General features: G+C 44.6%; 1 protein-coding gene across 1 annotated transcript in view; it reads left to right on the top strand.

The window, feature by feature from the left end:
* LHFPL3 (LHFPL tetraspan subfamily member 3) overlaps positions 1–14129 on the top strand; it is a 347715-nt gene that overhangs the window by 202837 nt on the left and 130749 nt on the right. Inside the window, exon 2 of the mRNA XM_084811073.1 lies at positions 13478–13714. Coding sequence (XP_084667199.1) covers positions 13478–13714 — 237 coding nt within the window. The remainder of the gene's footprint in view (positions 1–13477; positions 13715–14129) is intronic.

The following is a 14129-nucleotide window of genomic DNA, read 5'->3' as shown; positions in this document are numbered from 1 at the left end:
GAACTGCTCTGGGGTTCTATCGGCTCAGTTTCCACCCTGACAACTAGGTAGTGTGTTGATACCTCTCCTACAAGCATTAGGAGCTCTGACTGAGCAGGGACAAAATACAGGTGAGTTAGCAGGGAATCCATCTTGAGGTGACTCTCACCTCACAACTGGCTGTGTGAAATAGCCTTCATCTCACTTTCAAGTGGGCAGAAAAGAGCGAGGTGCTGCTTCTGGTGACTACTCCCTTCCTTCCATCTCACTGCCGTTATTGTTGTCATTATTCATATCTCAGATCCCTGGTGAGAGGGCATGGCTGTCACTGACACTTGCTGCGGCTGGGTTCAGTAAGGCATCTGCTCTTGAAAGGCAGGGAAATGTCACTGCTGAATGTCAGTGTGAATGAAGTGATACCGCCAAGGAACCTCAAGGGCCTATTGTCCATTCGTCTGCTTCCCCCCTTAATGGAACTGTTAAAAAGATCAGGAAGGGCTGTAGATGAGATAAGTCAAGAACAGCACATGACAGGCGGCACAGCCAGGAAGACTAATGTGTGCCCCTCTGGGGACTGTGAGAGATGATGCCAAAATATTTTGCTTTCTTATGTAAAAGTGCCTTCCCTCTGTCAAAAGACTACTCTGCTAAGAGTGTCATAGATTATTGCTATTGATCACATCTCTAGACCTTTGGGGCATACGAAGATGGAGGGCTTGTTTCAGTTCCTTCCTCATTAAAATATACGTTTAAAAACAACACATTGACAGTTGGTTAATAAACCTTTTTTGTGCAACCAGCAGTTGGTCCCTTCAGGGTCTTCTTTCTCTCCTTTTCAGAATAATCCTCTGCATCTTTCTGGCCTTTGCACACTTTGGCCACCAAAGTAATTGCTTGTTGGCAGGAAGCAAACAGTTTGAGAAGAAATATGTGACAGTATCAAAGGGTTCTCTCTCACATATCTGGAAAAAAAATTAGTCCAGCATAAGGAGGGACTGCCCAGGCTGACTTCACACATTGACATATAACAGGATCAGGTAGTTAACAGATTATCAGGTAAACAGCAGCTAAAATGAAATCTGAAGCAAGATGGTGATGAATAAGTAGCAATTTGCACTTCCTGGCTGAGTTCCAAAGAAACCCATTTTCCCTTTGGATGGTGGCCTCTTGTGCCTCATGGGGAAGGCCTAGGGGTTGGTGGAATGTACTGTAAAAAAAGCTGCCATGTGGTGCTTTGGATCCTGGCTTTTGCCAGCAGACAGAAATTATTATTATTATTTACATTTCTATACTGCCCCATAGCCAAACCTCTCTGGGCAGTTTGCAGAGATTAAAACATTAAAATACAATATACAAAGTTTAAAAGCCATTTACATAAAACACACAGACAATATACACAAAGACAACATATAACTAAAAACAACTTTGAACAGTCAGTCAGAACCAAAGACAGATCCAGGACCAATTAAAAACTCATCATGTGCTGCCAAATGCCTGAGAGAAGAGGGACATCTTAACCTGGCGCTGAAAAGATAGCAACGGTGGCGCCAAGCTGGCCTCGTCGGAGAGATTGTTCCACAGGTGGGGGGGAATGCCCCTCTTGTATTACAAGTTGTTTTGGAAGCCTCTCCCAATAATGGGCACAATCCTGCTTACCCTGCGTGAAGAGAACAGAGCATGATGCAGTCCAGCTGCAGGCCGGTATAGGCCTTCTTTCCAGTGGTGTAGTGGAGCCGGAGCTCAGGAGGACGAAGCGCCCGCACTTGTTGATGAGCAGGGATGCTGATGTAATCATCCACCCCACTCAGAATTCCTTGCTCTCTCTGCTTAACTGCAGTCCTCACAATAGCGGGAGGCAGGGGTGGGGGACGTGTTTTCCCAGCAACAATACATAGCTATGGGCTAGCCCTGTTGTAATGCGACGTATTTTGTGGTGGCCTGGTCTTGAATAGGCAGTTAAGACCGAATCGCTCTACAAACGACATCCTGCTGCTAGAATCGAAAACAGGTAGAATTGGTTTGTTGATATGGATCAACAGAGCTGCCCACATTTTTGGCCTCTTCTTGGGGTGGCCATGGTGACTGTCATTATGAGCGCCTGAACTTCAAAATTTACCACTCCACCGCTGCTCCACTTTCCGCCATGCCACCTTAAGGCCCAGCTGCCATCACTGTCTGTCTGCACTGCATCGCGACTAGAGCATTCACATCAAATGAGGCCCTCCCACACCAGTGAACCTTTTCTTCAGGTATCGGCTCCTCCCTGGCCCTCTGCTACATGGGCTATGCTCTGCAAAAGCATGAGCAGAGTGAGAGGAGTCCAACAATGAACAGGCATCATCATGGTGGCTTATAGAGGAGGGGAGAGCACTGGCCTCTGTGCCCTTCTCTCCATGAATGGACCAATCAGAATTGGGCCCAAAGTCTTTAGGAAATTGGACAGTCCTGAAGATGTCTTGCAATGTTGAGATCAGCTCTGTGATGCTTATTTGTTGAAAATAGTTTCTCCTCACCCCCTGCCCCCATCACCTGTGGATCTCCTACAAAAATATAAACAATGGCAGTGATGTTTAGAACAGTAAAGTTGAAAAACATCCTTGTTGCTTGAATGTGAATAGTTAGGTTGTTGCCTCTGTTTTTTACACTGACCTTTTAATTATCCGGAAATGTATTTCCCCACTCTTCTCCCCCACACCCCTCCATTCTCCAAATGAGCTCTTTTTCAAACAGCCCTCACAACTCATCTACTTTACAGATGATTTGGTACATGCAGTTCATTTTATTTTTCCCAGAAAGAGTGGCCAAAGATGAGAGATGTCACTCTGCATCACACAGCTAGTTGAAAATAAGTGCCTTTCCAAAGGATCACTTTTAAGTGCAATAAATCCACTCCTTTGTTGTAGCAGATCTAGATGTTCTTTCCCTCCAGGTATCACTTCTGCTGAAGGGATATGTCATTTCCCCAACATGCCAGCCATTATATTCTGTCTCCTGGAAAATGCCATTTTTCTCCACTCCAGAGTGTGTGTATTGCAGTGTCCTGGGCAACCTGCTTATGTGAAAATTGTGGGCACCTATTGGATAGTGCCTGTAATATCAGCATTGACAAGCAAACCCATTCTCCATTCCTCGCTGTGCCATTCTATGAATTTATTCATAGGTTGAAGTGCTTCCTTGCTGTACCAAGTAGAGGAGTGCTCCTCTAGTGAGGAAAACCCAGAAGCGTAACCTTTCTTCCTCCATGGCTCAGTAATGTCCTGCCATTTCATGAGACATTTGTTCCATCTCGGTAGCCCAGCCTTGGGGAAGGCTGCTCTGTCCAGCTTATGACAGGATATTACACTGCTTCACCGGGCTTGTTTAAAGTATCAACTTGGGGTGGGGGGTGGGGACCCACACTTTGATATGGGGGGGCAGTATCCAACCTCCAATAGTGCTAGTAGGGCTCCGCTGAATCTGTTGTGCAACCAGTTATGCAAGCAGTTAAGCAACTAGTTGCACAACGCATTACACAATGGGTTGCACAGTGGGTTGCACAAGCATAATGCACAACTGCTTGTGGAACCATGCTTGTGCAAACATACCTTTAGTTGGATTCTTCCCTTGTGCATAGTTCAGTACCTAGTTTCTGCCAGTGCAACATTATTTGCGCTAACAGAATGACACGGTTGGATACTATCTGGGAAGTCCCTAAGAAAGCTATATAAAGTACCTACTTATGTATTCTGCCAAGTGGGGATATTTTTTTTTTAATCTTTTCCATGTGAGAGGTGCATCATTAAGATTGCAGGGAGCAAAGCCAAGTTTTATAGCAATGTCAGAAACTCGTGAAGTCAAACTGGCAGCTGAACTGAAGAGCAATAACACATCTGTTCACCTACGTTTTCTTGCAAAGTGAAGGCTCTTGAGACTGATTCCTGATGTAGAGAGAATGTGTGTGTGTCACTAGGGATCATGGTCCTATTTTTGATTGTTCGGTGAGGAAAGGTTGACAGCCAGTTTCTTCTGCTTTTCTGCTCTGTTTCTTTCTCCGCTAAACACCTTCTTCATTCCAGCTACATTCATTGCCATGAGAATTGTTTTGGGCTGCTGGCTAGCCACCAGATACAAAATCTAACACCTGTCTGCCAGATGTCTGCAGTTGAATCTTTCACACTGCAGCCTGGCAGATCCTCTTCTCTGAGTAACTTGGCATCGAAACCTATTCATGAAGAGAATGATTTCAAGGGTCATCCACTTTACAAAAACTTATTCCCCCCCCCCATATCTTTTAATCTCTTCTTGACCCTACCTAAACTTGCTTCTTCTCTGGAATTGTCATCTTTCATTGACTCCATTTTTATGGAGCAACCAGATCATGATGTCCATGTGTTACATTCTGTTATTTTTTTTAATGTGTTGCCCTCACATGTGGTTTTTTTTTGAGACCTGATATTGAGCAAATTTTGTAATAAAAAACACAATTGCAGCCTCTGCCTGCCTCGGGAGGACAGGCAAAGTACTACTGAGACCTTTTAAGGGTTCTTCTGCCTTTAATTAACATCTTGTAGGTTCAGCCATTTTATTGCTTCTCATTTTTATAGCAAAATAGTGCTATTTCATTATTTAAAAAGTAAAAGCATAAAGTGAGGGGAAGTCAGTAATTAAAACTCCCCCCAGAACAGAAACTGTCATTAAGGCAATTAAGGGGATATTAATAGGTTATTCATCTCTAATCACTAACCATGGATTAACCATGGAAGATTTAAAATAGGCTGAACTGACAAGGAGGAAGTGTTTAACATTACTGGGAGCCTTTGCTGAATGGGGCTTACCTTGTGAGTAAACATTATAGAGAATCTTGGCCCTAGGAAATGGCATTGCTGTATAATGTAGCACTACATTAAGGAGGTTGTAAATTGCACTCCTCCCTTCCTCCTTAGTGGCAGTGGTCCAGCAGGGATTAGGAAATGTCAGAGCGCCAGTAGGATTGCAAAGCCTGTTAACTTACCTTACAATCCAAGCCATACCTTTGTAATAAAAAGTAGAAAAAGAAACCTTCAGTTTTAATGCATAAATTGTTTACAGACATTTAAATTTAAAATCACGTCGGCTTCTTCAGTAAATGGTAGCGCTGAAGCAAGGCTCCAGTTTGAGCCAAGGGTTACATGATCTTTTCTAAAATGTTAATGTTTTACCATCAGTGTATATGGTGTTTTACAGAAGATCACAAGCAGGGATGGACAAATCGGACCCTTTCAGTTTCTCATTTTTCCAGTCCTTAGTTTGTTCTGTTTCTGCAAAAACAAAAAAAATTCAGCATGAAAATTTGTGTGCATTTCCGTGTGCATTTCTCCTAATATATGCATTTTGTATGCATTTTCCCCTAACATACATTGCAAGCATTTCCCCCCTTACATAATGCATTTCCCCCTTATATAATGCCTTTTTGTACTTATTTTCACTAATATTTCTCTAATAAACACATTTTTGTACACATTTTTTGTTTGGAGAATTGCATCATAGAATTCTGAGAAATGTGAATATGGAAGGAAAACTGCGTTCTGGTTTGCATATTGATTTGAGAAGTGTGCATTTGGTAAATCTGTATCAAAATGCAAACTGACCAAATTCTCTCCTGTCACAAGCAAAGAAAAGGAAGCTAAGTCCTTGTCCTGAGGAGTTTATAATCTAAATTCTGACTGCGGAAGAGATGCCAAAGGCCAAGGGAAAGAGAAAGGGAGAAGCAAGGTCAGCAATGGGTTACTGGGAGCATTTGGTTGTGGAAGGTGTACCTACTTAGGTTGCTTTGAGAATTCTCAACTTCATACAGCCCTAAAGACCTCAGTGCAACATCCTAACTCTGTAACTAGTAAGTCCTGTATTTTCAAAGTCTTGCTTCTGGCATATCAGTCCTTCATAATTTCTGAAATGAAATTCATGATTTCTAATCTTGGATGTTTTGGTGGGGGAAAGAAACTGGCTCCACAGTTACTCAATGAGTTTCCCCTCTTTATGCTCTTTTCCATCTGTTGCTTTCTTTTTAAGCCTAAAATGTCCTCATCAATTGTTAATCTTCATTCTCTTGCTTTGGCTGCTCCCTTCTGCTGGAATTCCTTGCCCCAAAACATCTGCTCACAGTTGAAAACAAACCTGTTCAGGCATTCCTTTCCTGGCTGATTTTTTTGTCCTCTTGGCAGTTTTTCCTCTCTTTTTCCTCTCCTTTCCCCCCCTTTTTATGACTTTTTAGTATACACTCAAGGTCTTCTTGCTGTATACTTTGTATTTATGTATCTATTATTAACATTATGTACCATCTTATTGGCTAAAAAGCCATCAAGGCAGTGTGCAACGATGTAAAACAATAGAACCTTAAAACAGTTTTTAAAAGACCATTAAGAACAGGAAAGCATTAACTACATAATTTTAAAGGCTGATTTAAAAAGATGTGTCTTCACACCCTTTCTTAAAGCCAAGAGAATGGAGGGCAACTGTAATTCTTGAAGAAATGCATTCTGCAGCTTGGAAAGGACACAGGAGAAAGCCCGGTCATGTGTGCCCGACAAACAGGGCACTGCAGGTAATGGTGCCCTCAAGAGGGCCTCTCCTGCCGATTGTAATAACCAAAGAGGTTCATAATGAGACAGGAGGTGCCTTCGATAGCCAGGTCCTAAACCATTTAGGGCTTTAAATGTTAAACTGAGCACTTTGAGTTGAACCCAGAAAGCAACTGGCAACCAGTGCAGGTCTTTCAGGAGAGGTGTAATATTGTCATCACCCAGGACCAAAAGCCCCCTGAGACTGAGGTGGCAGTGACTCTGAGGAGGAGTCGGAGCCAGTCCTGGACCTTTACAAGTGGGGCTCTCCACCTTGAATCCTGCCCTCTGCCCTCTCAATCCCTGTGCAGTGATGCTGCCCTCTGACTCCAAGGAGTGGACCTCAGATTCTTCCAGTGAGAAGGGAGGCTCTGGGGGGCATGCCCCAACCAGCTCCTCACTCCCCAGCTCCTCACCACCCAGAAGAAGGCAGTGAGTGTGGGAAAGGACCCTGGGCCTTTAAGAAAACCCTGATGTAGCACTCGAGGAGGTGAAGCTCCTAGAAGGACTTGCTTGGGCTGGCTACTAAACCTTTCCAGTTTCTCTAAACCAGTGCTGAGATATCTTGTCAATACTCTAGTGGCAGGACTGCTCTCTATGGGCCTGACCTCACTCCAAGTCCTGAGCTGGTGCCTGCAGTACTGCCTGCCCCATGTTGTGCCTCCTCACCTGAGCCATTTCCCAGAGCAGAAGATGGAATCCCAGATGAAGCAGGAGAAATATGGTCTGATACTGTGCACTGGTTAGCAGCCTAGCTGCTGCGTTTTGCATCAGTTCAAGCCTCCAGACACTCTTCATGGGCAGTCCCACACTGAGTGCATTGCAGTAGCCTAAGTGTGATGTAACCAAGCCGTGGATAACTGTTGCGAAGTGAGAGCAACTTGGCAAAGGTCGTAAGTGGTGCACCAAGCATAATTGTATGAACACTCTTTGCCCCTGCGGCTACCTGAAGATCCAGGGACAGCAGAGGGACAAGCAGCACTCCCCAGCTGTGGACCTGATCCTTCTGGGGAAGTGCAATGGTACCAAGAACTGCCAAGAGGTCCAGGAGAGCTAATACGGTCATGCATCCCCCATGCAGTACCCAGCATAGGTCATCCACCAAGGCAACCAAAACAGTCTCAGTCCCATATCCCAGCCAAAAGCCCAATTGAAATGGGTCCAAGTTACTCTAGGCATTTAGTAAATGTTGATTTAGATTCTGCACATGCTCTGGGGCACTCTCTGTTTCACCACTACTTCAGATATTCCACGGCCTAAATTCCTGCTTTGAAAATAGACCCTAGGACGCGAGACCTTGATGAGGCTTGGTGGAGGCGAAGCACACCCTTATCTTCCTTGACTTTCGGCTTTCAAAAAGACCTTAGTTAGACGTACACACATATACACACACACACATGCACAAGCTGTATAATTTTTAGGAGGTGTTTGGTGATACGGTGGCAGGACCTGGCAAGGCTGTGTGGAATTTTCCATTGAAAAGTTCCATCCATCACTGGCAAGGAAGTAACAGAAGACAATGGCCAAGTTGCTGCTGCTGCTGCTGCTGCTGCTGCATCAGTCAGATTTTTTTCCTGGTGAATAGAAGGAAAAAGTTATGGAATCTATGTCCCTTGCATGTCAGGCTTATAAGCTATATCTGCTCCTATTGGGGCATGTTACAAAAGCCATTTGAAAACATTTCCATTTGTGTCAGTGTCTAACCATCACAATTCTATGTGGGGTGCATTTGTGCACCATTCCTAATATCCTCCATCCCCAGAGTTGAAGTCTCAGACTTCCGGTCTTGAGTGACTGACTGATTGATCTGATTTGCTAGCGGACTCAAGTAAATCCTCTGACCAACCAAGTCAGCTATTTTCGAAATGTCAGGCAAGCAAAGGCAAAACCGTATCTCAGGCAAATCTAAGTTAACTTTATCATGGCACAGCTTAACAAACACCTGTGTGTGTTAACCAGAGGAGCAGGATGGCCCATATACTGCAGTGGTGACAGGAGCTGGCCCACCAGTTGAGTTCAGTGGCATCAATTTCAGTGCATCAGCTGTTGCTTCTGCTCATAGCTTGACAAAGTAGGAGATTAGCAGATTAGCCTTGATGCCTGTTGCCAGCTTGACTGACTAATAGAGAAAAGGGGGCGGGGGGAACATGCTCGGCAGAAGAGGTGTTGCCTGCATGTGTCCGCCGACAGAGGAGAAAATACTTCTTCATACATTGCTTGTTACTTTATTTCTGTAAATGAGTGAATAACTAGTAATTTGGTTAGTTACCATTAAGGCTGGGCACAGGTCTAGTATTTGCATATTTGTTATTTATTTATTCATTCATTCATTTGTGATACTTATATACCACTAAATATAATAAAATCCCTAAGCGGTTCACATATAAATTAAAATCACATTTAGAATACAATATTAAAAACACAGTATTAAAACCAATTACAATAATAGTACAGAGCAGTACAAGGAGCAGTAAGATGCATCAGCATGACTAATTTAATTACAAGCCAGGGAAAGCCTGGGTGAACAAACGCATTTTCTGGAGGCATTTGAGACATGCCACGTGTTCTGCCTCCAGAACTGCGTGGGAGAGGGTTTTCCAAAGAGTGGGAGCTGCTTCAAGGTATTACATGGCCACATTCCGTTAATTTTGGAATGACTAACAAGGCTGCGTCTGACGATCTTGAGGGTCGGGCGGGTATATACAAGGGAAGGCAGTCTGCTAGTTGTTTAGGGCTTTGTATGTCAACAACATAACCCTGGACATGGCTTGGTAGCTAATAGCCAGTGTAGTTCTTTTAACACAGGTCTTATGTGAGCATACCTGGGTGGCCCAGTGAGCACCCTAGCTGCTGCATTTTGCACTAGCTGCAGCTTCTGAACAAGGGCAGCCCCACATAGAGCGCATTACAGTAGTCTAATCGTGAGGTCACCATTGTATGGATCAGCATGGCTAGGCTATCCCTATCCAGGAACAGGCGTACTTGGCGTATCAGCTCACCAAGGCAGTCCAGGAGGATACTGTGGTTAATGGTATCAAAAGCTACTGAGAGATCAAGAAGAAGTAACAGGATCGCACTCCTCCTGTTCTTCTCCTGAAGAAGGTCATCCATCAGAGTGACCAAGGCTGATTCTGTCCCCAAACTGGGCCTGAACCCCGATTGGAATGGATCCAGACAATCAGTTTCATTCAAGAGTGCCTGTAGCTGAAATGCCACCACTCTCGTGAGCACCTTGCTCAGGAATGGGTTGTTTGTGATCGGACAATAATTGCAATAATCTCTGGATCCAGGGAGGGTTTTTTTCCAGGAGTGATTGCACGACTGCCTCCTTCAAGGCAGTAGGGACCGCACCATCACACAATGATGTGTTCACCACTCCCCTGATCCATCCGGTCAGTCCTCCCTGGCTAGCTCAAATAAGCCATGAAGGGCAGGGGTCAACAGAGTATGTGGTTGGTTGTACAGATGCAAGGGTCTTATCCATGTCCTCGGGCTCCAAACCCCCAAATTTATCCCACAAAACAGGATAAGACAATGCACTGGACACCTCAACAAACACTGTATCAATAGTGGTGTTCAAGTCAGCATGAAGGTGAGCGATTTTATCCTCGTAATGTCTTGGAAACTCATCACAGTGGGCCTCTGAGTATTCCAGTATTGGGTTCACTGGGTTAGATGAAAGCAAGCCCCACAACCAATTTGAAAAGCTCAGCTGGACGGCTGCTTGAGGATGTGATGGAGGCAGCAAAGTAAGCCTTCTTTCCTGCCTTCACTGCCACGCAGTAGGCATGCTTATACGCTCCTACGTGTGCTTGATCACGTTCGTGACAAATCTTATTCCACTTATGCTCCAGCCATCTTCTGACTGGTTTCATTGTCCAGAGCTCCCCAATAAACCAGGGAGCCTTCCAAGCTCCACAATGTTGAAGAGGGCTCACAGGAGCAATCGTGTCAATGGCCCTTCACACCTCTCCATTCCCTAGTGCCACCAGGGCCTTGACAGGATCGCTGGCTCTGGGTACTGAAAAATCCCCCAAAGCACTCAGGAATCCCTCTGATTCCATAAATCTCTGGGGCAGACCATTTTAATGGATCCCCCAGGCCTGAAGGAGGAGCTGGCATCGTGAGACCAAATTTCACCAGGAAATGGTCTGACCGTGACAATGGGGTGATTTCCACCCCCCAGTATCCAGACTACACCCCTCACACCTAGAGGCAAAGGCCAAATGAAGGGTATGCCCTGCCCTATGCATTGGGCTGGTGACAAACAGAGACAGACCCATGTTTGTCATGGAGGACATGAAGTCCCGAGTTAAGGATGCATCAACATGGATGTTGATGTCTCCCAGGACCAGAGTCCTAGGGTTCTCCAACACTCCATACGAAGCTGCCTCGGCCAGTGTGGTCAGGGACTCCATCGGGTAATAGGGTGGGAGATACACCAATAGCATCCCCAATCTGTCTCTTTGGCCCAACACAATGTACAGGCCCTCATAGCCTGTCCCAGGGCAGAGGAGTTTTCTGGTAAGTGAGATTGAGCTTTTATGGATCACAGCGCCTCCCCCCACCACCTGGCCCTCCAACCTGCACCAAAGCTGGGCCATATCTACACTGCCCATCTCACCCACCCAGGTCTCTGTGATGCACACCAGGTCAGCTCTCTCATCCAAGATCATATCATGGATAAGTGAGATCTTGTTATGAACCAACCTGGTATTCACCAACACCACAACCAGGCCAGAGGGCGCTGTAGCCAGTCCACCAGGAACCTGTGGGATGGGGAATGGTTCAGAGAGGGAAATGGCTTGTAGCCATCTGTGTCACCCAGCACCCCAATAACATTTCCTCCCCATCATACTATACCATCCCTTACCCATGAGAATTTGTATAGGGGTAATTCCACCCCGGCACACCCTGGCATGTAACCACTCCTTTCCCCAGAAATTAGCAAGAAAATGGAAAGAAAGAAGAGAATGAAGGAAAAAGAAGGGGGGACCAGGCCCACCTGGTGCCAACATTGTCATCTTTTCAGTGCCAGGTTAAAACTGCCCTCTTCTCTCAGGCGTTTGGCAGCATATAAGGAATCTCTTTGATTGTCTCTGGCTGATTGTTTTAAATTGTTTTAGATATATGTTGTTGTTGTGTGTGCTGTTTGTTCTATGTCATTACATGAATGGCTTTATACTTTATATAATGTATTTTAATGGTTTTTTAATTTTTGTGAACCTCTAAGAGAGCTTCAGCTATGGGGCGATATAGAAATATAATAAATGAAATGTTTAAGTACCACAGGGCAAGCAGTAATAATTCTGCTGGCCAATAAGTGTAAGCCAACTGGCTAAAATACAATAATAAAGGCCAAGGATGACAAATTAGGGCAATTAATTAGGGTAATTCCAGTCATGCAACTGGAGCGCACAGGGGCGGGGCAGGGGGGACAACCAATGCTGCATTGCCTCCCTCGCTGATCATCCAAAGTCAGCCATTGTGACAAATCTGCCAAATAAAAATGGTTTAGGATTTTCAATAATCCATGAATCGGCGAGCGGCAAAATAAATATAGGTGTGTTTCATGCTTCATCCCTTTATGTTGCATTTAAGATCCATGAAAGTGGTATGTCCTCCTTAGTCCAAAGTGGAGCTTACCATTTTATGCAGGAATCATGGGGAATTCCCTCTACCACTAAGGCCTTCATCGGACATGTAAAGGGTATACGGGAGGCAAAAATGTGGATTAAAAGACCGCAGAAAGGTCTTACAGTGGTTAGCACTTCCAAACTGGTAAGCCTCTGTGGATATCTAACTGTCTAAGGGCGCAATCCTTTGCATGTTTAGACAGAAATAAGTCCCATAACTCCCAGCATACCTGAGTCAGGATAGCTGCCTGGGGCATGCTGGGAATTGTAGAACCTATTTCTGTCTAAACATGCATAGGATTGTGCCCTAAATAAGGCCGGCTTGGCTCTCAGCTAGCTGATTGGACTGCCTATATTCAGTCATGGTAACAGAAAATAGTGAATAAAGGTGCAATCCTATGTATGTTTAGACAGAGAAAAGGCCTACAACTCCCAGCATTCCCCAGCCAACTTTATAGGCTGTTTCTCTGTCTAAACATGCATAGGATTGCACCTTAAGTAAGCAAACAAAATATGAAGTGGCTTAAGGCAGATTCATGACATGCTGTTGGACTGGTACATGTATGCAAGTTCATCCTGCTGGCCCATAACCAAGGTTAACAAATCAAGAGTGGATTGCGGGGAAAGAGGAAGGAGTGGTCTATGGGATTGTGTGCTTCATCTTGTGTGTGAATTCCTCCCACCCATCCCTTTCACCATGGTTAGCATCTTGTTTCATTGATGTTATAAACACAGTGGATTGTATCCAATGCTAGTCCTACTTAGACTTAACCCACTGAAACAAATGGAACTTAAGTTAGACTAATATTGGATACAAACCAGTTAATGCAATCAGGTTATCTCTCCGCCTGTGCGTTTACGTGAGTTGTGCATCAGACTTTTAATTAAAAAGTCTGTTGTTAAGGCGTATCAGTTTAAAAAAAGCATTCCACCATGTACAATGGTAATTGGGGGGGTGGTCATTCTAACCTTCACCAAATTTATTGTATATACTCGTTTGCTCTGTGCTGTCAATGAATTATGGTGAGTTTCCTCATTTGTTTTACAAGGGCCTTCTCCATAGCAGGCTAAGAAGGTACGGGGATTAAGTGAAATTGAGGGTACCATTTTTGTCAAGCTTATGGGTGGCGTCTGCACACTGACTAGTTTGTGGTTCTCTTTTAAATAACCTGCATATGAAGTCCTGGATTAAATGTGGAGGTCATTTAATAGCTAAGCGTGGGGATAGTTGTGAAATAGAACAATTGCACAGCTGAAGTAGTTTTCACTCTCTCTTTCTCTTTCCAGCTGCCTGCCTTGTCCTTGGCTGTATGATTTATCCTGATGGCTGGGATGCAACAGAGGTGAAACGGATGTGTGGTGAAAAGACAGACAAGTACACACTGGGGGCTTGTTCAATCCGCTGGGCATATATCCTGGCCATTATTGGAATCCTGGATGCGCTGATCCTCTCATTCCTGGCATTTGTACTTGGCAATAGACAAGACAGCTTACTAGCAGAAGAACTCAAGCTGGAAAACAAAGGTAGGGTTGCTTTAAAGGAGCATGTTACTCTGAGCTGCCTCAAGGGCACATACTTACAAACAAGCAAACCAACACCTACGACCATGTCCATTTTCTTTGTTTATCAAGAATAGCGCTTGTTCTCAAGTTCAAAGTCGCTGTGCCTTTTTAAAACTACCTTTTAGTTCTTGGATGAAACAAGTCTTCAAGGGCGCAATCCTATGCATATGTACTTAGAGAAAAGTCCTACATCTCCCAGCAGTCCCCAGTCCAGAACGTGCACATTCTTTCTGTATTTAAAAAACTGGCCCTTAATACTCTTGAGCTTGTCAAAAGAGACTTTTGGGTTTCACCCTTCAGTTCCTCCACTTGCTCCGCTTGTTGTCCGTGCCTCCATAGCATCCTCCTCTTCCGTGCTCCTTGTCTTTTGATTGAC

The sequence above is a fragment of the Heloderma suspectum genome, chromosome 7 (assembly GCF_057233095.1).
Source record: "Heloderma suspectum isolate Gila_16-S chromosome 7, 16-S_ref, whole genome shotgun sequence".
Classification (NCBI taxonomy): domain Eukaryota; kingdom Metazoa; phylum Chordata; class Lepidosauria; order Squamata; family Helodermatidae; genus Heloderma; species Heloderma suspectum.
Note: the sequence above shows the minus strand (reverse complement) of the source record. Positions and strands in the feature narration are given on the sequence as shown.